This window comes from Gaeumannomyces tritici, assembly GCF_000145635.1.
Source record: "Gaeumannomyces tritici R3-111a-1 unplaced genomic scaffold supercont2.1, whole genome shotgun sequence".
Lineage (NCBI taxonomy): Eukaryota > Fungi > Ascomycota > Sordariomycetes > Magnaporthales > Magnaporthaceae > Gaeumannomyces > Gaeumannomyces tritici.
Window position 1 is genome coordinate 4,121,125 of NW_008804545.1, and position 22,465 is coordinate 4,143,589.

Genomic DNA, 22,465 nt, shown 5'->3' on the forward strand with positions numbered 1-22,465 from the left:
GTCCCCACGCGCGGTCAGATATTGGGATAAGACCGAGAGTGAGAGAAATATTCTTTATCACACATGATACCACTTTCGCACATCAGGTCTACCAATCCTAGGAAAAAAGAAAAGAAGAAGAAGAAGAAGAAGAGTGACGTGCATCAACGGCTTACCGCTGCGGGCTGCAAGCCGTCTCGGCCGAGCACATGGGACGGACGGATGTGGAAGGAGGGAGGGCAGGGGACATGAACGAAGCGCAGGATCAAAACTATGTCAGATACCCCATACATGGACGACGCTGTTATCACTGGGAGCCCAACGCTCCATGAACCGCGCTACCCTCCCGGATCTTTCCTTCAGGGCAAGGGGTCGTCGACGGCTGCCCGCCCACAAGCGTTTTGTTTTGCGTCTGTCCACAAGGGGCGGGCCAATCGGATCTCCAGACTAGAACCAGCAGATGTCAAGGTGTCACACACGGGCGGTGGGATATCCGTAGGCAGGAAGATAGGCGAGTAAAAGATATCGATAGGCTAGAGATATAAAATTTTAAAAAAAAAAAACGAGACCTAACTACATGCGTTATGTGGTACGTGTCCAATTAAAGTCCGCAGCTTCACTCGCTTAGCAACGCTCCCTCGTGAGCGGGGGAGGCAGGATGGTGGAAAGAACGGAGTATACGTGAGAGGGCAGAACAGCTTGATAGCAATAAAACAATACAGATAGAGTCAACAGGATGAAGAGGGGGTGGTCTTTGAAGGTGAAGGCGGTTTGCTTTGGGTGTCCTGTATCGAAGCGTGGAGCAAGACGGGTTGGCGATGGTGGCCGGCGGTGATGTCCCCCTTCCTTCCGAGAGGCGAAAACCTCCACGGCAGGTACATGCACACAAAGTCCCGGGGTGTCAAGAGTGACATTGAGCCAGCCGAGACAGACACAAGCGCCCAAGTCAAGCCAGCCACTATGCCAGGCCTCCCAACACGACGGACTGATGCAAGAGGAGGGATCTCAAAAGCCGGACTCCCTCCTCCGATGGCGGGCCGCCCGGCCTTTCCCTCGCTGCTTCACAAATCGCCCCGAGCTTGTTGTGCGGCCCCATCCAGCCCAGCCCAGCCCAGCCCAGTCCTGTCCTCTCCACCGGCCCCCACCAGATAAACCTTGACCGAGATGCTTGACACAGCCCCCTGACGGCACACGGCGCAGCTGGCGGAGCCTATGCGCGTCATGGAATGGCCGGGCCTTTCCGGGGGTGGTCCAAGGAGATGGCTGCTAGTGTGAGGGGCGTGCCGTGGATGCATTGGCTGCTGTCTGTGGCGAAGGATCCGACGGGCATCTACGGTAGCTGACAACTCGACACATGCTGGCACGTGTCTCAGAGGGCCATCCCCATCAGAAACCTCTGCCGGCCCGTCAAACAAAACACGGCCCGTCTTCGCCTCCTCGTATCGATTAGAATCCAAAGGGGTTTTGCGGCGTCGCGGCAGAGAGGTTCGCCCGGCGCCCTGTGGGCTGCGGCGCGAGCTTGCTGGCCTCGGGCTGCACGCCGAACCGCACCGGAGGCGCCGGTCCCGTAGGTTGCGGCTGTAAGGGTGCTGCCGCCATGGCGGCATTTCCGAATCCATGCGTGAAGTGCAGGCCCGTGGCCTGAGGCTGTAACGGCTGCTGCTGTGGCGGCATTCCTGTCCTCTGTGACTCCATGGCCTGCGGCAGAAAGCTGTTGACACCAGCTCCGGGCATGCCAAAGGGCGATTGCTGCTGCTGTTGCTGTTGCGGCTGGTTGAATCCGCCAGGGAAGCCCGTCGCCTGCATCTGCATGGGCGAGAACTGAGTCTGCGGGTGTTGCTGAGGCAACATGCCGTTCATGTTCATGCCCGTGGGCTGTTGCTGCATGTACTGGAAGCCCTGCTGCGGCTGCTGCATGCCAGTCTGGAGCGGCATGAGCCCTGGTTGCCCCGTGGGCTGAGCCTGGAAGCCTTGCATGGGGGCCATGCCCATTTGCTGTTGTTGCTGCTGCATCTGCTGGGCGTACTGCTGCTGTAACCTGGCTTGGTTGATCTCGTTCAGGCTCTGTCCTGGAGGCGCCACATGGCCCGTCATCTGTGGCAGCAGCGGGGGTGGCGTGAAGGCACTGGGCTGAGCCGACTGGGGAGCCGAGAGCGGTCTGGCAGGCTGGGGCGGAGGCAATAGTGCTCCTTGGCCCTGTGTGTATTGTGGCGCAATGGGCCTTGCTCGGGCAAAAGACTGCTGCTGTTGCTGCTGCTGCTGCTGCTGCTGCTGCTGCTGGCCGTTGAGAGCCGACGCCTGCACGCCGGTCGGCTGCTGGGCCAGCGTCGAGAAGAACAAAGGCGTGGCCCCTTGGGGTTGTGGTTGTGTGACAGGCTGTTGCGGCGCCGGAGCCGTCTGGACCGGGGTCTGAACGGGAGGCGCACCTGTCATTTCCGGCTGCAGGGGCTGAGTGAGCAACGACAGCTCCTGCATGGCGCCGGTCGGGGCGGCTATGAGCGGCTTGGGAGCAGGGGCTGGCGCAGGAGCGGGAGCGCTGGCCGCTGGTGTTGGCTGCGCTTCTTGACGCGGCGCGGGTGCCGGCTCGGGTGTTGGCCGCTTCGCCGACGGCTTCACGTCCCAGGCATCGTCGTCAAACCCGCTGGCCGTGGTTCCAGTCGCCGAGATGGGTGTCATGACCGGGGCCGCTGCTGCCGATTTGCTGTCTCCCGTGCTAGATCCAGTGGCCGACGTGGTGAAAGCCTTGGGGTCAACAACATCGCTTGTTGCCGTCCCGGGCGCTGGCCGGCCGCGCCTTGTGTTGTTCCTCAGAGCTCCACCGGGACCAGAGAACAGCCCGCCGGGGCTTTCGCCATCGCCCTCTTCTCCCTTCTTGCGGTTCCGGCCGAACTTGCCATCCAGGAAGCGCATCACCTTGATAATGTCCCCTTCCCGCAGGCCGAGGTTGCGCAGGATGCTGGCGTCCACGTCGGGCGGCACGCTCTCGTCTATCGAGTCTTTGGTGAAGGCCTGGGCGTAGCGCTCGCACAGGCCTGGAGCGATGTCGCATCCCAAGAAGAAGGGGAACCAGTCGTACTCCTTTTTGGCCTCGATGGACGCTCCTAGCCTGTTCGCCCCTGTGAGTGCCGGCGACATGCGGCCGGCCTCGATGTTCTTTTTGACGTTGGACAGCGGCTTGTCCTCGTCTAGTGAGATACCCTCGACCCGCTCGACGTACTCCAGATCCTCGACCGACATTTTTGCAATGGGCACGGCAATCTTGACACCGTTCAGCTTGTGGAGGTTGATCTTACCCTCCTTGAGGCCGAGGTACTGCGCCTCGACGCTGAACGATTTTGAACGGTCCGTCCACGTCCTGACCTTGGACATATCCGGCTCTGTGCACAGCGCAAAGGGGGTAGGTTGGGATCGAGCCCGTCAGCTCAGCTGGCTCTGTGCGCCGGGGGGATTGGGCGATTGGGCATGTGCATTGAAGGCGGAGGCAGGGGGGAGGGTGGGGAAAAGGAGAACCTACTTGACTTGCCCCCCGAACGGGCGCTCGAGGAGCCATTCTCTCTCTTGCTGCTGCTCCGCTGTTGTTGACGACCAATGTTACCACGACTGCTCCCATCTCCAGCCAACAGGCTGCTGCGTCTCTCGGGCAAGCGCACTCCAGGCCCTACCTCTGAATGTCTTCTTGACTCGTCCTTCATTGCCGCACGGACGGCCTCCTTGGTCAAGCGTTCCTCTTCCAGCCGGTTCTGCGCCACGGTGTTTTTCCCGGCGTTAATGCCTGAAGTCGCGGCGCCGGCGCCGCCGCCCGGTCTTGGTGGTATCAGGCTCATAGCCTCGATGTAGCTGCTGGGCACGACGCCCTCCTTGCCGTTCTTGACCCGCCTCACCATCCACCAGTCCTCGCTCTTGCTGTCGTCGATGATGATGACTTCGTCGTCCACTGCGACGGTGACCTCGTCGTCTCCCTGCGCCATAAAGTCGTAGAGCACCTTGCCCTTGCGCGGCTCTGGCGACGTCCCGGCCATGATGACCTCACGGAGTCCCTCCGCCTTGACGGCGCCCGAGAGCTCGCCCAGGACGGCCACGATCTCCTCGGCCGTATCCTTGGCGCCTGCATGAAAATCGACACTGTTGCTGGGGCGCACGAGCTCAAGGAAGACGTGCTTTCCCTCACGCGAGTGGTGTGTCATCTTGTCGGCCGTCCACTCGCGCGAGGGGCCATCCTGGGCCCGTTCTGGCGCTATCAGAATCGTGCCCGTCTTGAGGTTGATGCCCAGAGTCGTCGGCATCTTTTTCTTCTTGCCCATGACCGACATCATCTCGTTGATGTTATACATGCGGAACCCGCCGGGCGACATCAGGGGCGCTTCGTGTGGCCGATCATAGTCGTCGTCGCGGCGGACCGACGAGCCCCTCTGCGGCAGAGGCGGCGACCTCATCGAGGTCTCGTCTATGGATCGCGTCGACTGTTCCCGCGGCCTAGTCGGCAGCGGCGGGGACGAGCTCCCGTCCTCGTCGTCGGTACCATCTGAGGTGTACTGCGGCCTTGGGGGCAGGGAAACCGAGGGAGGAGCCCTCGTCGTGGGAGCAGATGCAGACGCGGACCGGGCAGCCAGGACGCCTGCCAGCGCCGCGGCCGGACCGGCGGGGGTGCTGGGCTCGGGGGGCGAGACCGGTTCGGCAGCTGGCGGCGGGATGGGCGAATCTTCAACAGCAGTCCTGGCGGGTAGGGCTGGCGGGCGCGGGGTGGAGGCGGCGGCGGCGGTGGCGGCAGCAGCAGCAGGCTCTGATTCGACGGTCGCGGCGGTGCCATCCTGGACCTCGATGTAGTTGGAGGGCACGAAGCCAAAGTCATTTTCGTACCCGGCCAAGATCCAATCCGGATCGGATTGGTCATAGACGGCGAGCTGGGCGTCCTCGGGAAACGTGAGCTCCTCGTCCGACTGCCTCGTGTAGTCAAACAGGGCCCTGGCCTGGGCTTTGGGTTGGACCTAGCAGTCGCGCGGGGGGGTGGATTCATGTCAGCCACTGGCGCGTCACGGGCCGGAGACGGGGGGAGGGGGGCCAAGCGCCGAGTCACGAGGAGAGGAGACGGGGCGACGGGCATGCGGCTAGCTCACTCGCCCACTGGCTAACTCACCTCCTCGATGTACGTGTTTGGTATCAGGCCCTCGGGCTCCTCCTCCTCCTCTTCGGCGGCGCGCTTCTTGGCCTTCCACCAAGCATCCTCGGTGCTCTTCTCGAGGACGTAGAGCAGGTCACCCTCGGCCAGGGCCAGCTCGCCCTCGGACTGGGGAGTGTAGTCGTAGAGCGCGCGGTAAACGCCCAGGAACCCCATGTTGGGCCGCGGGCGTGTGTCGTCGGTCTGGAACGGGGGGGTCTCGAATCCGCTCTGCGTTCGATCGGGCAGGCACCGAGGCTGGATTGGGGTGGTTGTGGGTGGTTTGTGTAGGATTTTGGAATTGTAGTGTTTGGTGGTCGACGGCGATGGAGGGGGGGCCGGTTGCTACTGGCTCGCCTGGCTGCTGCTTGCTTGCTTGCTTGCGTCTTCCAACACAGACAGCCCTGACTGGCTGGCTTCGGCTTCACAAACACGAAGCAAGTGCTGGCTGGCTGTCTGTGGCCTGTGAGGCTGGTTGTGTGTGGGCAGGCACTTGGCTCGCTCGCTCTCGCTCCAAGTTCTGGGCTTTCTCCTCCCGCCGTGGCTGGGGTCGGGCTCGGCTGGCTTGCCTTTCTGATCAAGCAAGGAGAGCGAAGGCGGCTGGAGCACGGCAACCCAAGGTCGGGTCGACGTTGGTTGGATTAGCTAATCCCCTGCTCTGGACCTTTGTGGGGGCGCCGGTGGGCCGTGACGTTGCCAGACATGGGTGGGATTTTGATTGCGGCACTGGGCCAAGCTGCCAGCGCCAGCGCCAGTCTCAATTTCCAGTTCTTTTTACGAGCGCCACGATGCCATTACCTTGGCCAGACATGCCTGAAATGGATACGTATCTTACAATAAGGGCAAATCGATGAGGGGTTGCCTGTAGATTTGCGGATTTGCATGTGTCTCTGGTCTGTCCTCGCAGATATCAAATCAAAGCATTTGCCTATTTCTCATCGCACCAACTACCCCTAAACTAACCTGACTACCTTACCCAGCCCGTCCGTTACATTTCCCCCCATCCAGTCCTCTATCCATTCCGAAAACACATCGCAGATGGTTGAAATTGTCCCCCCAAGGATTTAGATAGCATCGCCGTGTCACCCCTTCATCAGCCCCGAAACCATAGCTTTTCACCTCTGCCTAACCTCTCGGGGTCCTTCCCGCCGCCGCCGCCGCCGCCGCCGATGCCGCATCGTCAGACTCGTGCATCGAGCTTTGCCTGGTCCCTCCCCGCGTCTGGCTTCTAGCCACGACGCCCGGGAAGAACCTCGGCTGGATGCCCGATAGGTGCAGATCTTCGGCCGCCCCGTCCGCCGGCCAGGAGGGAGGGGCCGCCGCGGTCCCCTCGCGGACGCTCTTGGCGGGGCCCATCGCTGCCGCCGCTCCGCCGCCGCCGCTGCTGCTGCTGCCTCCCACCACGTCCTGGTCGGTCTGGCCCTGGTCGCCGCCTGGCGCATTGAGGGACGGCGAAACCTTGTCCGGCTCTGCCGGCGTATCCTTCACACTGACGTCCGGGACAACAAGCTTGCCGTTCGCGTCTACAGTGTATGAGGCATATTTTTCCACCCTGCTCGACGGTCAGCCATGCCGTCGTCATGGACAAAAGATTTCGGGTTGCTCGTGTGGGGGAAAACTTACATGTTCTGCTCCTCAAGCAGCGTCTTGTATCTAAACTCCTCCCTCCTGTCAGGCACGTTGGTCTTGACCATGCTATTGCCCAGAGCCCCCGGCTTGTCAAAGTCGGAGCCGAGCCACTGCTCCTTGACGGACCGCTCGTAGCCGCTCTGCTTGACCGAGTTCTTTGCGAGCTCGCACATGTCGACCGAGCTGAGCTTGTAGATCTGCGCGGCGACGGCGTACTCCTCGATCAGGGGCTCCTTGGTGAAGGCGAACTGGAGCGGGTCGTCGGTCGAGAGCGACACGTTGAGGCCGCGCTTGAAGTACTGGTGGAACGGGTTGCGCTCGTAGGCCAGGAAGAGCGCGTTGTTGCTCAGCGGCGACATGGCGATGCCGATCTGGTCCAGGTAGTAGACGTACTGCAGGATCGGCACCTTGCGCAGCAGCAGCCCGTGGCTGATGCTGTGGGAGCAGAGCGCGGCCACGGCCAGGTGCTCGCTGTCGCCGGCCTCGCCGCAGTGTGGCCGCAGCACAAACGTGTTGAAGCCGCGCTTCTGCCGCAGAAAGTTGAGCGACGACATGTTGGCGAAGAGGTAGTAGATCCAGTAGCTGTAGGGCGGGTTCTGCTTGGAGTCCCAGACCCGGGGCACGGGGAACTTCTTGAAGAGCCGGCGCTCCACCTTGCTCTCGTCGTCGACGCTGTCGAGGCCGATGACGCGCTGCAGGAATATGTGCAGCTTGGGGTGGCTCTGCGGGTCCCTCGACACCTCGAACAGGGGCTGGAAGAGGTTCTGGATCACCTGCTCCATGTTCTCCATGCCGCTGGCCTTGTACACGTCGTACAGGCGCGGGATCTGGATGAGCCAGCGCACGTTGTGCGAGAAGAGCTTGTTGTCCACCACCCACGCCGCCAGCTTGTCCCACTCGTCGAGCGACCGGCCGTAGATGGAGATGCGCCACTCGACCATCTGGTACTTGCTCGACTCCAGGTCCGCAATCACCTCCTTGGTGATCTCGGCCAGGTACCGGCCCTGGATGGTGTTGTCCGTCTTGAGGAAGATGGTGCGGAGGCGCGACTCCCCGACGGGGTTGTACTTGAGGTTGAACTTGTCGAAGCGGTGGAACGAGTCCGTGTGCGCGTGCATGTCCAGCGTGTCGATGCTCAGGTCGTAGGCCGTCAGGTTGATGCTGTCAAACACCTCGGCCAGCGTGAGGTGCTTGCCGTCGCGGAAGAGCACCACCTCGTCCGGGCACTTCTTCATCTTGCTCTTTATGAAGCGCAGCAGGTGCTTCTGGTTCATGCAGGCCGAGTGGTGCACGTGCGTGTCCACCTTCCTCACGTTGTAGAAGTCGCGGTGCGGCACCCGCTTGCTGTCGGCCGTCTCCTGGTAGTCGTTGAGGAGCGTGTACAGGCGGAACTTGCCCTCGAGGTACTGGAGCCGCCGGTACGCGAAGCTCTTGCTCGGGCCGTCGGCGGCCACCGACAGGATCTTGTCAAGGTCCATGTAAAACTCGCGTATCGTGGGGACCTTCAAGGTTGGCTCCTCGGCCTCCTCCGCCTCGGGGTTTTCATAAACTTGGTAAACGCTGTTCCCATCAAGTCGGAAGCTCATGCTGCACGCGCCCGGCACGGGAAGCGCCTCCTCCAGCACAAAATCCCCACCGATTTCCTGGCCCGGCTTGCGTTTCCTGGCGTGCTTGGACGCCTCGGACTCGGCGCCCAGGACCATGCTGTTTGCCAGGCTGTTGCCCACGCTGTTTGCCTGTTGCGCCTCGCCCGCGGCTCTATCGCGGGCCTCGATCCAGGCCGGCACAGGGGGCGGCGGGTAGATGTTCCAGTTCGGGTCATCCTTGGGGTTGTCGTCCTGCCGCTGCAGCGAGATGGCTAGATATTTGTGCCGGAGGTCGAGGATGCTCTTGACGCTCTTGAATATCAAGGCCAGCTCGGCCGTGACCTGGGGGTCGGCGTCGGTGAATGTGGTACTACCAATGCCGACCGGCGCGTTGACCCCCGGCACGACCGGGACGTTGAGGTTGGCGGTGCTGCCGCCGGTCCGGCCCTCAGGGCCAAAGGACTTGGTCGACGCGAGCCCGGCCAGCTGCGCGGCAAGCTGGTTGACCTGGGTCTGGCTGCCGTGGCTGCGGAGGGCATCCAGGGGAAGGAAGCCACCGTCCCGCTTGGTGCCCGCGTCGGAACCGGAGGCGATGCCGTGCAGCAGGGGGCTCGACGCCAGGTCGTGCGACGGCGGCAGCGGCCCGTGGGCCAGGTCGTCCAGGGACGGGCCCGCGCGTCCTGCGATGACGGGGCTGCCCTCGCCCCACGGGGTGCTGCTGCCGGCCTTCTGCCGCTCGCGCTGGCTCCGCTGATAAAAGAGCTTGGCGTCCGTCTGCGACATGTGGCGCTCCGCAACGGGGTCATAGAAGGTCGTCCTCCTCTGCTTGTCACGAGCCAGCATGCCCATCTCCAGATCGGCCTCGTCGTCGTGACCGGCGCCCGCCTCTGATTCATTGTCGGATCCAGCACCATTCTGCGGTAGGCCGTCCTCGTTGCCATCGTCTGAAAACTCGTCCGAGGGCATCTGTGTAGACGAGGGCTTGGGCGAGTTGGGACCCGAAAACGGGTCGTTGGGGATAACACGGTCTGCGCAGCCGGCGTACGGATAGGCGCAGGGCACGTCAGATTGACCTCATGCTTCGGCTGGGGGCCGTCCTCTTTTTTTGAGGCCAGGCATGACCAGACGGAAGGGGCAGCAGCACAAAGAGACCGGACTCACCAGCCATGGTGCCAACGCTCCAGGCCGAAAGCCAATCCCGCTCTTATTCAGCAGTGAACTACCAGTGGTCCAGAGCGGGGTGCGCGCTTAGATTTGAGACTTATATATATATCCCAGCGGCGGATTCCTAAAAAAGACTCTTGGGGATCTATCCTCTATCACGTTTGGTGTGACTGGTTAGCTGGGCCGGCAAAAGATCAAATTGTCTGAGGGTAGATTGCTATCCGTACTAGTTAGGTTGCCGTGGCTTGTGGAGTTTCTCTCCCTTCGAACGTTGTTTGCGTTCACAGCCAAATGTTGGCCCTCTGCTGGAATGCTGTCAATCAGCACCGGGAGGGGTGCTTTGGGGCGGGCGGCCGGGGCGGGCGGCCAGGGTGGGCGGTCCCACAGCGCTGACGAACGGCGGCGGCTGCTGCAGCTGGATTTTTAAGGTTGCGCTTTTTCTCTTGGCTGCACCTTTGACTGGTGGCACAGACAGCCCCAGCGGCGAGCTCCGCGTAGCTGATCCCTGCGAGCTGGAGCCGCCCGGTACTTGTACCTGTGCGGCAACCCGAACGGTCGGGTGATGCTGCTCGCCAAGACCCGTATGCTGCCCCTGGTGCAGTCAGGGCCCCTCAGAGCTGCAGCGCCCGGTCAGCTGGTGCACCTGCCCGATGTGTGTGACGGCAGCCGGTGTGTGTATGCGCCGAGGTGCGAGCGCGGTAGCCGTCGCTATATTGGATGCAATGCTTGCCGGGGCGTGGAGCCTGTAGAGCTGTCCCAGGGGGGAAGCTACCGAGACTGTGAACAGGGATCTGGTCTGGTTTTATACGCAGAGAGCCAGCACCTCGGCCGCAAAATCGAGACACATTCATGTGCGCGTTGCGCGGGGAGGCTCTACGCTGTCAACCCGGACGAGTGTTGTAACCTCGCGATGAGGTGGATGATTCATGCCCGTATATACATACACATACCACCACGCAGCCAGCTCACGCCATTCGATATGGGGCAGATTGGCTAGCTAGCATTCGCCCTCGAAGCTGCCGCCCATGTTGATAATGTTGCTGTCGGACCAATGATAATCTAATAATTGCGGTAAGGCTCCCACTAGCCGGCCTTTATCTGACTTGCCGCCCTCTGCCGCGCGGGTGGGCTGCTGTATGTTTTGCCACCCATCGAGTACAGCCCGCCCGAGGCGAAGACGACGACGGCGCCGACCAGCGTACCCGGCGCCAACCGGTTGCCGAACAACCAGATGCTCAGCAGCAGACTGACCAGCTTCCGGATGTTGAGCACAATAGTCACCGTCAGGGCCGACGACGCGGCGGCCAGCAGGTTCACGCCACGGATGCACGCGTATTGCGTCAGGACGTTGAGCACGAGGAACGCCAGCTGGCTCGGTATGTGGATCCGCTCGAGACTCTTCTGCACATACGCCGGCATGCTGGCCGCCGCATCCGAGTCCAGGAGACGCCCCAACGGGAGCGACAGCGGTTCGCTGGCCGCTAACCTCATGAACTGCCGCGCCAGCGATGGCATAAAGGGAACGAAGAGCGGCAGCGACAGAATGTGCGAGTAGAACAGGTTCTCCTTCCACTGCGGGCCGTACTGGCGGTACGTCTCCTCCGTGTAGAGACCCATGATGGCCGACAAGATCTGGGCAGTGAAGAGAATGGCCAGGCCGACATTGAAGCTGCGGCTGCGCTCGGCGTGCGCCTCCTCCGTGTGGGCGGCGCTCTTGGCCTGCGAGTCGGCCCAGGCGGCCGTCACGACGCCGACGGTCAGGAGGATTACTGCGATGACTTGTATGCGCGGGTACCGCTTGCCGTAGAGGAAGCCGGCCAGCATGGTGGTGATGCTGCCGCCGGAGCGCAGGATGATGTGCACAGGGACCGAGATGTCGTAGCTGAAGGCGTGGTTATTGAGCACGTTGATGCTGAAGAACAGCACGATGTTGATCATCCAGCGCCGGAGGGGCACCTTGTTGGGCTTGACAAAGAAGGGCGGCCTGCTGGCATCGAACTGCGAGAAGTATCCGGTGACGGCGACGAAGAGGAACTGAACAAAGGTCAAGAGGGTTCCTATGAAGCGCGCGCGCGGGGTTGGCGGATTGTATTCCAAAAGGTCAGCGCATCAAGTACAAGTACAAGTACTCTGCAGGCCAGGCGCCAAAGGGGGGAGGCGCGGGACCCCCGGTCATACCACTGGCCGGCTCGACCTTGATGATGGCCTCGAGCGCGAAGACGTTTGAGCAGCAGCCGCCAAAGATGAGGCTCAGCATAGCCCCGACGGCGATCCATTGCGGGATAGTCTCGATAAAGATGCGGCCCGCGAGGGCCATGGCGCGCGAATACATGGGGCGGTCGTCGTCGATTCCGTATTTCTCGGCCTTCTCGAGGAGCGGCGCGGCGTTTATTACGCGCGGAGCGGGGGGAGCCTTGGGCAATGCATTTTGGTGGGTTTTTTGCAGAGTGAGGCGGCGGCGGGCATTGGAGTGGCTGGTCATGGAGGAGGATGGCGACTCTGGCCCGACTTATGTCGCTTGGATTTTGGCGGTGCCTAGTAGCGCAGCAGCACAGCGCAGCGCAACGCAGCGAGGGAGGGAGGGGAGGGGAGCGGGAGGCCAAGCGAGCTTCCTTCGCGCAGGCTTGCTGTGGCCAGGGGGCTGACGGGTTCTGCGACCAATCACAGCGTGTCGAGAGCTCGGCAGCGGCGCGGCGTGGGGGAGAATGTGGATGGGTGTGCTTTTGCGGTTTCGGTTTCGAGGCCGGCAGCGATGCCTTCGTAGCTAGGCTAGATGTATTCTGCTCCGTTCTAGGCTGTCTGTTGATCGGTGTTGGAAAAGATCGAGGCTGGCCTCTTCTGCGGTTTGCTAGTCGGTCAAGTTGGAGTCACAGTCGGGCTGGTCTGCAGCGGTCGGCAAGGCTGGGCTGTGGGTGGTGGATGGAGCAGGAGCAGCCCAAGCAAAGTCGAGCGTGGCCGGTGCTGCAGGAGTCGGAATATTATTTGATGTCGGGTCGTCTTAGCTCGTGCGCTGCTGCAATAAGCCGTCCAGGCGGGGACAGTGTGGGTTCGACTCGTGTGAACGGCGTGGCCGATTTGTCCAACCTGGCAAGGAATCAAACCAAGGGTTCAGGACCAAGTCATATATAAGTAGTACCTTCCTCATAAGCAAGCAAGCGCCTTGCGAAGTCATGACCCCCAGTTCCAACCATGTCCGACCCGAAATGGGCAGTCACTGCACATGCTCCTTGCGACAGCTCCGGCAATACTACCCTGCTCGTGATACCACCTACCCCGGGGGGTTTGTTACTATGTGACGTTGTATATGCCCCAATGCTCCAGTCCTCCCAGTTCCCACCACGTACGCCGAGAAAGTGGGAAGCAGCCCGTGGTCGGCACTCCATTGGCAAGCCGACATTTATACCGAACCAAGACCTTGTTTTCCCGGTACCTGAGGACTCTATGGCCGGAGGGTTAGTGTGGTGGGGGATGGAGCCAAGAGCTCGGCCCTGGCGCTGTGGCTTTTTGGAAATCTGCCGGCTTAATCTCGCGCATCTTCCGACATATCTGACAGGCGCCACGCCACCACGTATCCAAGATGGCGTCGATTTCTCGCTTCAAGTATGGACAGGAACAACACAAGTCAGACATAGACAGACATGCCCTCTATAGATCTGTCTGCGGGCAAGCCATGCAAATGCCGCCTCGCCACTCGCATAGGCGGATCTAGGTTTTTGATTTCTTCCGTTCCAATTTTAGACGATGAGACTACCTGCATACCATCTGCCATGTCCACCCACACAGCCAAGGCTCGGGAGCGAAGTTTATCCAACTTACACACACCCTGGATGTCCACCCCAGCCGGTCCCATCGGGGCGCGTCCCGATGCCTCGATCCCGGCCGGCCTTGTGTGAATCACAATCACGCATCCATTTCATTCGCAATACTAGTGAAGCGGCCGTAGCCCGAGTACATGCCTGGTGGGCAAGCTACATTGTCTGTTGATTTTGTCTTGCCGTACTCCTTGAGCAGACACCTTTGCTGTCTAGACCGTTCAATGCCTGATGCCGATGCCGAGCACCCATACTTTCCCGAACCCAAACGTCGGTGCCGGAGCACTCTGCCACTCCACGTTTGGTAGACCTTACAGCAGCCTGGACAAGGGACATTGGTGCCATAGCTCCAATTATGCCACAGCCTCACCCAGCCCGGCCCCGCTGCGTCCACCGCCGCCTCTGCTCTAACGAGACGACTATGGGAGGGTGGATATGAAAAAGAGGTCCCCGGAGGCAGCAGACGCTCTTTTGCGGTGACCATCGTCACACCTCCCCAACTCCCCCTCCCGTCTACCCCGCCACTCAACACACTGGACCCGGGCGCGCCGGGAAAGAAAAGAGGCCTCCCCCTGTTATTCTTCGGATGACTGAGGCTGTATATTTCCGAGAGAGCGAGAGAGAGAGAGAGATAGAAAAAGGAAGAAATAGACGACCCGATTTCCGCCCAATATCCCGAATGCGCCACCGGCCCCAGAGCGTCTAGCCTTCTACAGTGCAGAAAAGACAAAGAGCTGGAACGCGGGTGTATGCCTGTGTCAGCCTGGAGCACACAAAAACACAACATGTTCGGGGGCCAGACTCCGAGCCACAAAGTGGCGCCGAGGGTCTTGCAGACGACTCACATTGTTCGTGGCAGCGATCGCGATGCTGTCTTCAAAGGGATGCCAGCTCATATGCAGGATCTTCTTGTTGAAGTCGATCTGATCGGCGTCCGTCTCCTTCCTCATCCTCTGGCCCTGCCCGCCCGCCGGGCTGCCGGCGCGCGACCCGCCCTTCTTCCCGCCGTTGGCCGTCGGGCTAGTTGACGAGTTGATGGGCGTGGGGACGCCGACCTTCTTCGCCTTGAAGGCAGACTTGTCCGCCTGAAGGACAACCTCGACCTCCTTCTCAGGGTCGGCAGGGTAAATCATGAAGTTGTTGTTGTAGCTACCAGTCATCACGTTCTTCGCGTCACCCGAGAAAACGACCTCGAATTTGTCGAATATGCTGTCGTTCTCGTACGTGTCGCACAGCCGAGGCCGCAGGTGCTCGTGGATGGGAATCGTCTTGACTGGTTGCCTCTCCATGTTGACATCCCAGATCTTGACCGTCAGGTAGTCTCGGGACAGGATGTATCGGCCGTCGTACGAGAAGCGCACGTCGGATATCGACGAGATGATCTCGGAGAAGAACGACCGGGATGACGGGTCCTCCTCTTGCTCGAACACTGCACGCACAAGCACCAAGCGGTAGACGTGGTTAGTATCCCATGTGGCACAGCTGATAGCCATGGGTGGGCACGGTATGAAATCACACGTGAGGAAGGCGGCCAAGGACAGGACATACTCTTGGCGTGCTGGTCGCAGAGGGCGCTCTCGCGCATGTCTGCCAGCTTGATGGTGCCCTTGGAGCTCGCGTACATGAACCAGTTGCAGCTCATAGGGTGAAACTCGGCAGCAGTGATGACTTCTGTCAGCTCTTCCATGTTCGCAGGCTTGATATCCACGATGTTGAAGCTCTGCTCCTGGATGTTCAGGTTCCACAGATTTATGCGAAGATCGTCACTGCTGATGAAAGTCTCGCCGTCGCTGTTGACGGATATGCTGTTGATGTGGTACGCATGCGCGTTTGCGTAGGTGCGGCGGGGGACGGCGGCGACGACGGTGTCGTGGTGGGTGAGGCGGGGGAGCTTCAGGTCGTTCGCATTCCGGAAGGCAGACTGGGGGGCCGCTCTCGGGGCGCCGCCGCCGCCGGCCATGTTGGCCGGGGTCAAGTCATGCGAAAGGTTGTTCTCGGCTACTACCTTGAGGGACTTCTCAAACACCTTCCAGAGCTTGATCGTCTTGTCGTTGGTGGACAGCAGGTAGTGCGAGGCATTCTGCCGGCGGCACCACTTTATCTTGTTGATCTTTTCCTCGATCTCAAGGGACTTTAGGTAGTCGAACTCTGGCTCGTGAGACTGGAATTCGGTGTGGGATTTGTATTCACAGGTTTTCTTCTGCACTGGCCGTCAGCAACGAGTTCGGCTGCGCGCCAGAGCCAGGGCCAGGGAAGGGGGCCGGCCCGGAGGGTGAAGGCTCAGTGCTCGTGCTCACAGTCTCGTTGCGCTCGAAGAGCACAACTCTTCCTCCCTTATCGCCTGTGGCCAAGTAGTTGCCCGTGTGGTCGAACTCGACGGTGGAGATGATATCGGCTAGATGAACCCAGACCGGTCAGCTCGAGGCCACAGGTGAGAATCGCCTCGGCCGGAATGGATCATTCCGGACGCGGCGGCGGATCAGGAGCGGAGAGCAGGCTGGCGATGACCCGGTTGGGCCGCGTGGTGGGGGGAGTGCCTTCTTGCCTTCCGTGATATCCTCAACGTCTCCCTTGTCGCCAAAACACCTAGCAGAGAGAGGTTCGGTCAGCGACAGCGCTCACGTAATGTGTGATGGAAGAAGAAGGATAAAAGTTGAGATATCAAGCGGTCGGTGGGGAGCGAAGGGGGGCGGCGCACGCGACGTGGTGCAGTGCGGTGCAGGACGGTGATGCAAAGCGCTCTGCCGGGGCGCGGCCGGCGATGCGGCGGGCAGAAAAAAAATATATATACCAAGGAGCCAACGTACTGTGTAAATTTCCATGTTGGCGAGTTTGTGTCGGCCTCAACCATTTTGCGGACAGTCTGACGTAGGCGAGGTGCCCCCTCACTCTACGAAGGCGATCACTTGGGTCGTCGTGGCTGGGCTGGGCGGTCTGGCGGCAAGCGATTTCGAGAGCGGCAAGGTCGAGCGATCAAACGGCAGCAGGCGTCTCTGGCGGAGATGGCGCGGAAGTGCAGGACGGGCGGGTAAAATGCTGGTGAGGACGACGACGACGGCACGGGCGTGCGGAGGTAGGCAAGATGGTAGGTAGGGAGGATTCGGGACAGGGTGCCGCGCGTGGAGCCTGATGCCAGATGAAATCAAGACCAGACCAGCACGGTAGGCGGGCAAGGTTAGAGGTTAGGCTTCAGTTGGGGAGCTCGAAAGACGGGGAGGCTCTGGGGAGGGGCGGGGGCCCACACTTGGACCTGAGAACAAACACAGCACCACCCAAAAGCAGCAAAAGCAGCGAGCGGCAAGGCAAAGCAAAGCAATCCGCAGCCTGGACAAGTGCAGCAGCAGGACGTCAAAAAGGAGTGCAGCCAACGGTGGACGGAGACGGGGAAGTGATCGGGCAATAGCGGTTCAGGCAAACAGGAAGTGGTGGTGTTGCGGGGTTGGCAGTATCGGGGAGGGTGCAGGGGGTTTGACAATGACGGTCGAGGCTGCTGGGTTTGGTTTTGGCTGCAGCCTCTGCGCGGGCGCTGAATGCGGTCGGAGTAATGGGTGTTCAGCGTTTAGTTGGTGTCTACCTAGTGTTTGGCGCAGTGCTGCTGCGTCAGGCAGGCGGTTGGCGACTGGCTGTAGTCCAGCCAGTCCAGCGCACTCACGATTGAATTTGCCTCACCCAGCGACAAAGGTGGCCAGTGCCACAAAAAAGCGCCGCTCCATTGGCTACTGAAGCCCGCCCTGCTGCCCAAACCTGACGCCCGGATCCATCATTGGTGGGGTCTCGTCTTTGTTCAACCATCAACGACCATGGCTGTCAACTGATTGCCCGTCCTTCCTTCGCAACCCGTTGTTGCGGCCACCTTCTCTATCTCGCTTCCATGTTCACTTGACGACCGGCAAGAGCTTTTCACGCACCTACCGTAAGGGGCATTGACCGAGGCATACAGCGCCAAGGACAGGGGATTCAAACGGCCGCTTCCGCTTGGACCTCCCTGAAAGCTCGAGAAGGTCAAATCTCGACGAATAGCTTGGAGGTCGGCTTCTCCCACAGCGCCCTGCCGTCACTTTCTCGGGAACGGGTGAAGGTGTCTGCTTCACAGGCTGTTCCAGCTCAGATCTACCATACGCTCGAGTCAGTCGGACTCTTGCAGTGTACGCTCCTGTTGTTCCTCGTCCAGGATTCCTCGCCTGACTCTACCCCCGGATCTTATCCGGGGTTCTTGCCTAACTGGCAAAGGTGTGGCAATGCTCTGAAGCCGCTGCGGCTGGGTCAATGAGTTGCCAATTCGACTTGCAGCGAGATCCGTATCTGGTGATCATACTCGTACCACTAAACCATGTCTGGCCATCCCTCGCACCCTGACCCAAACAAGGGGAAGGAAAAGGCCACTTCTGGCAACAGCGAAAGGGGCGAGACGAACGAAGACGGCTCTGGGACTGGCGCTGAGACGACCAATGTTGACTTCTCATCGCGACTGGCCAACTCAGCGGCACACCTGACGCGCTCCCTCCTCAGCCACAGGCCGGAGGCCTCTGACCTGGCGCGACTATCGTCGGTCGGCGGCACTAAAGCTGAGGCGGTGGGATCTCAGCAGTTTCTGAATAACGGCGAAGGCTCATCGGCGAGTGCGCAGCCAAGATGGGCGACGGCAAGCAGCAGTGGAGCTTTCAGGTCGACAGAAGCCGACGTTCACGCGGCGCAGTCAGAGGCTGAGTTCTCGGCATTTTTGGACGGTACAAGTGTATCTTTACCATCCGGACAATCAGAACTCGACGCGGCGTGGGCTAGGGCACATGGTGGCGACGGGGAACCTCAGGGCGGCACATGCACCGTCGCAGCCAACTCGATCGCCGACCAGGAGGCTCGTGATGGGACGGAAGTCATCGACCTCTTGACCCGCCCAGAGACGGAGCCTGACCTGGTGATGGAGGAAAACATGTCGGCCACTGAAGCCGCAGCATTGCGCTCGGCTCTTTTCGACTCGGGGCCAGGGGCTCGGGTGTCATCGGTTGAGTGGGACAACATTCTCAACTTCATACCGGATTTTACCAGGCCAGACGCAGGTGCAGTTCCCGGCGGCGCAAACGCCATCAAATCAGCAGAGTCGCAGAGAGCACTAGGACTGCCACATGGACCAGAGGGCGAAAAGGTGTGGTTGGACCAGTGGATGGGCGTCCTGACAGCATACAACGAGGAGGTATGGGGGGATCTCGGAATCCTTGTACAGCAGGCAAAAGAGGAGGTTCAGCAACTGGAGGATTTGAAGCCTGGAGAGGCACCGCCCACAACGAAAGCTGTTCTGCGGCTCCAACAGATACTTGGGCATATCCGTGGATTCTAAAGGGGAGGCTGGATGTGGGAGCGCCAACCAGCGCCTGTCTATGGGGAAAGACATTTAGCAGAGATATGATGGCTGATGTGTTCCATGTTGCCCTCGGAGCTACGTTTGCTGATTGGTACCGATGGGAACTAGGCTGTGAGATTTGGCTGGCAGGGGCTGGCCGATAAACGGTGCCAGATTTGGTGAACCCAACTTGGTGAACCCATCTCGAGCGTTCGTTGCCAATCACCAATCACCCCTGCCAGCTGCTGGGGTAGACCCCGCCGAAAGGCGCCTGAGCTAGCTTCCGGTTTGGGCGTTGCTGTGCCGACTGAGGATGACATCACCCTCGGCCTTTTTCCAGCAAAGTCGATGCGCCAAACTGGCTGGACGCAGTTGGGATTGGGAGCAGATGATGGAGAATATCAGTAGTGAATACCATGCAAATATCTAGGAACCTAGGCACCTAGGCAGATATGTGTTATACTCACGGAAGTGCTTTTGTCAAACAGCCCATCCAAAACATACCTAAGGCCCGTTGCCAGCTGGACCTGCGTCGGCTGTGGGCTGCAGCTCAGCCAATTCGAGGAGGCTGGGGTCGGCGTCAATGGTGGTCGTTGGGGTGCAGCGGTGGGGTTGCAGGCTCGGGCAGGCCAACCACTCGACGCTACTACTACAACAGTAGTAGCTGGACCAACGGGAAAGCCCACCTGCCGCCAGACCCAGGCGGACCTCATTGGATGGCGGTCGCCCAAGCGAATGGCTGTCGGTCAGGCCCTGCCTAGGTACCATCCTGCCTGCGCTCCCGGCTGCTCGTGCAACCTTTGTCTTCTGCCTCTTTGTCGTCGTCGTCGTGCAAATCAAGCCGCCGTCGTCAGCGGTGGCAATCAGCTTCCACCTGCTCCATCACCTGGACACGCTGGTCGGTAACGGGCATTCCAGCGTTCGATTTCGATTTGCCGAGGAACCGATCGGGACCGAAAACGGGCTACTGCTGTGAGACGTGGAGAAGCAAGAAAAAAAAAAAAAAAAAAAAAAAAAAAACCAGCTGTCGGTCGCGTTGGCGCATTCAGCACAAAGAATAGCGCGGAAACGGACAGGCTCGAGGCTTGGCCGAAACCAGTCGTCGCCCACGCCCGGGGATGCGAATACACTCGCCCATGGCCTCGGTCCGGGGCGTGGCCCTCGGGGCCCTCGGGCTGGCGCTGTCGTCGCCCGCCGCCGCCGCCGCCGCCGGCGCAAGCCACCCGGTCCCGACGCTGCCGTTCATGCCAGTCGAGACGGGCGTCCTGGGGGCGGTGAAGGCCCTCGACCGGCGGCAGCAGGCGGGCTGCATCGCCAACACGTACAGCTGCGCCGGCATGGGCGCGCAGTTTGCAAACATCTGTTGCCCCAACAGCCAGCTCTGCCGCTTGGACGACAACAACCAGCCGGCCTGCTGTCCCGCAAAGTGAGAAAGCCTCCCCACCGGCCTCCCCACCGGCCTCCCCATCGGCCTACCGGTGCTACCTATATTATATACCTTGGCTGCAACACTCCTAGTATGCCCGCAAAACGCTGACCACGGTTGCCGAAAATAGCGCTGTCTGCACCGGGACCGCCCCGGCCACGTTCCGGCCGCCCACCACGACGGCGCCCGTGTCCTTCGTCCCCAACCAGTTCTTCCCCTTCGCCTACATAACGACCAGCTTCCCCAACCAGGGCGCCTGCTCGGCCGCCATCTCGCAGTGCAGCCGCAACTACGACACGTGCACGTCGCAGCTCCAGGGCCAGGGCGGAGGGGCCGGCAACGGCGTCACCATTGTCGTGCCCGGCGGTAACGGCGCGGGCACCACCATCGCCGCGGGCACCCACCAGAACCTCGGGCCCCAGTCGGCCACCAGCATCTGCGGCGCGCTCAGCAGCACGGCCTGCTTCAACATCCAGCCGACCGTCTGCACCTCACAGGGCAACGTCGGCGTCTTCTTTGTCGGCAGCGAGAACGCCGCGGCGCGCGCCCGGCCCACGCCGCCGCCCGGCCTGCCTCTGGCGCACCTGGTGGTCGGGGTCGGCCTCGGCGTGATGGGTGCCCTTTGATGTGCTCTGGGTCTAGAAAAGAAATGCGTGGGGGAAAATCTAATGGTGGGGTTGTTTTGTTTTCTCGGTTCATATTTCTCGTTTCGAGGCTCTCGTCCCGCGACTGGGACTCGATATCCAGCCGTGTTTTTTTTTTTGCTTTACATGATGATTACGACGAAATGGGTCAGTGGGGGATTTCTTCTGGCTAGTCTTGCAATGAATTGGAAGTCTGGGGGTTATCATATGCGGTCTTTTTCTTTGCGATTTCATCAGGCCATGTCCATTTTTGCCTGGGATATTTTTAAGCTCGCACATAGCAAGAAGGAATGTTTTGGGGCCTCTTGCGCCTTGGGTATTGATCTGCCAAATAATACTTGACCGGTATCTATGGCTTGCTTGTTGTATAGCTGCGAATGTGAGTCAACGAGAATGGTGAGTGTCAGCCGGCCGCGACCCAGGCTCGCGTACCCGAAGCTGTGATGGGCTATTTTCCTTTTATAAATTCAGCTCCCTCGCACAGGGCAATTGCGTCTACGTCAAATCTGACAGATCTGAACAGATCCGACCATCTGTGCCTTGCGATGCAGTGGAAGATCAGCATTGTCCCACGGGACACCAAAGGCGACGAGTTCTACCTCGGCAGCTATAAGCCTTTTAGGCTCGAGTCTCTCCGGCTCGACCCGCAGGGTACGTTGTCGAGGGTTGCGTGATGCCGTCTTTGCGTCTTTCTTTTTACATATCACACGCGGAATGCTAGAGCACCTGCAGAAGAAAGGGGTGAAATAGGAACAAAAAAGCCCCGTGACTGACGGCATGATGCATGGCATGGCATGGCATGGCATGGCATGGCATGACGGGATACACAGCATTCGGCTCGACGCTCGCGCGCGAATCCGCATTCGACGACTCGCAGTGGCTGCAGCGGCTCCACAACCCGGCCGCGACCACCTTTGTCGCCTCTTCCGAGGAGGACGACGACGACGACGGCAAACAAGTCCTGTCGTCGCTGACGCTGTTCAGGATGCTCGACCCCGACCCCGACCCCGACCCCGACCCCCATAGACAGGTCGCGGAAGCGCACTGGGCCGTCAACGCCGTCTGGACGCGACCGGGCGCGCGCCGTCGGGGCCTGGCGGCCGCCGTCCTGGCCGACGCCGTCCGCTGGGCGCGCGACGCGGCCGGCCCATCCTCGCGCTGCTGCTGCGTCCTGACCGCGCACGTCTACGAGACCAACGGGGCGGCGCTGGCGCTGTACGAGGCGGCGGGGTTTCGTCGGGTGGCGGCGGGGCGTCAGGAGGAGGAGGAGGAGGAGGGGGGTTGGTGAAGGTGATGGTAGGCCCGCCGTGTGTGTGTTGCGGCTCGAGATGGGCGCTGGTGGTGATGGTGGTGGTGGTGGTGGTGGTGGTGGTGTTTCTACTGCATAGATGCCTACCTGCATTCCAGACTTGGCTGGGTCGATGGAATGGGATGGTGGTAGGTAGTGGTGGTGTTGGAATGAGGAGGGGGAGCAGGAGGTCGCGTGTGGGCGATTTGGAGGCTGGAGGCGCATGCCATGCCATGGGCGGAGCGTCTCGCTCTTCCTTCGGTGACGGCGATCCACCACTCTCGGGGGAACTCGTCCGTGTTTCAGCACTCGCAAGGGGTTGCCTTCCAAGCCAAAGCAAGCACCTGCCACGCCCGCCTTGGGTTCGACGCGCGCGAGCAGCTTGCCCGTGATCCGGCGACCGACCTGATAGATTGCGAAGTGATAGATTGCGAAGGGGGGGGG

The 22,465-nt window shown here is 60.8% G+C and overlaps 7 protein-coding genes across 7 annotated transcripts; 3 read left to right on the forward strand and 4 right to left on the reverse strand.

The window, feature by feature from the left end:
- Positions 1-477: 477 nt before the first annotated feature.
- On the reverse strand, positions 478-5,708 carry GGTG_01291 (cytoskeleton assembly control protein SLA1p). The gene is made up of 4 exons (XM_009219053.1): positions 5,114-5,708; positions 3,642-4,964; positions 3,494-3,551; positions 478-3,356 (listed from the first exon to the last, which is right to left on the reverse strand). The coding sequence occupies exons 1-4, from the start codon at positions 5,309-5,311 to the stop codon at positions 1,426-1,428; spliced, it is 3,510 nt and encodes a 1,169-aa protein (XP_009217317.1). The 5' UTR covers positions 5,312-5,708; the 3' UTR covers positions 478-1,425.
- A 282-nt stretch (positions 5,709-5,990) lies between these two features.
- GGTG_01292 (AMP deaminase 2) lies at positions 5,991-9,847 on the reverse strand. The gene is made up of 4 exons (XM_009219054.1): positions 9,741-9,847; positions 9,511-9,665; positions 6,758-9,377; positions 5,991-6,686 (listed from the first exon to the last, which is right to left on the reverse strand). Exons 2-4 carry the CDS (start codon positions 9,515-9,517, stop codon positions 6,260-6,262), a joined length of 3,054 nt encoding a protein of 1,017 aa, XP_009217318.1. The 5' UTR covers positions 9,518-9,665; positions 9,741-9,847; the 3' UTR covers positions 5,991-6,259.
- A 568-nt stretch (positions 9,848-10,415) lies between these two features.
- On the reverse strand, positions 10,416-12,597 carry GGTG_01293 (UDP-N-acetylglucosamine transporter YEA4). The gene is made up of 2 exons (XM_009219055.1): positions 11,692-12,597; positions 10,416-11,570 (listed from the first exon to the last, which is right to left on the reverse strand). Exons 1-2 carry the CDS (start codon positions 11,993-11,995, stop codon positions 10,597-10,599), a joined length of 1,278 nt encoding a protein of 425 aa, XP_009217319.1. The 5' UTR covers positions 11,996-12,597; the 3' UTR covers positions 10,416-10,596.
- A 777-nt stretch (positions 12,598-13,374) lies between these two features.
- On the reverse strand, positions 13,375-16,946 carry GGTG_01294 (protein phosphatase PP2A regulatory subunit B). Its single transcript, XM_009219056.1, has 6 exons — positions 16,133-16,946; positions 15,871-15,911; positions 15,623-15,720; positions 14,874-15,525; positions 14,171-14,754; positions 13,375-14,059 (listed from the first exon to the last, which is right to left on the reverse strand). Exons 1-6 carry the CDS (start codon positions 16,174-16,176, stop codon positions 14,036-14,038), a joined length of 1,443 nt encoding a protein of 480 aa, XP_009217320.1. The 5' UTR covers positions 16,177-16,946; the 3' UTR covers positions 13,375-14,035.
- Positions 16,947-17,074: 128 nt separating this feature from the next.
- GGTG_01295 (hypothetical protein) lies at positions 17,075-19,194 on the forward strand. The gene has a single exon (XM_009219057.1). It carries the CDS (start codon positions 17,656-17,658, stop codon positions 18,658-18,660), a length of 1,005 nt encoding a protein of 334 aa, XP_009217321.1. The 5' UTR covers positions 17,075-17,655; the 3' UTR covers positions 18,661-19,194.
- Positions 19,195-19,646: 452 nt separating this feature from the next.
- On the forward strand, positions 19,647-21,115 carry GGTG_01296 (hypothetical protein). Its single transcript, XM_009219058.1, has 2 exons — positions 19,647-20,089; positions 20,220-21,115. Exons 1-2 carry the CDS (start codon positions 19,782-19,784, stop codon positions 20,713-20,715), a joined length of 804 nt encoding a protein of 267 aa, XP_009217322.1. The 5' UTR covers positions 19,647-19,781; the 3' UTR covers positions 20,716-21,115.
- A 97-nt stretch (positions 21,116-21,212) lies between these two features.
- Positions 21,213-22,465, forward strand: GGTG_01297 (hypothetical protein). The gene is made up of 2 exons (XM_009219059.1): positions 21,213-21,384; positions 21,564-22,465. The coding sequence occupies exons 1-2, from the start codon at positions 21,279-21,281 to the stop codon at positions 22,019-22,021; spliced, it is 564 nt and encodes a 187-aa protein (XP_009217323.1). The 5' UTR covers positions 21,213-21,278; the 3' UTR covers positions 22,022-22,465.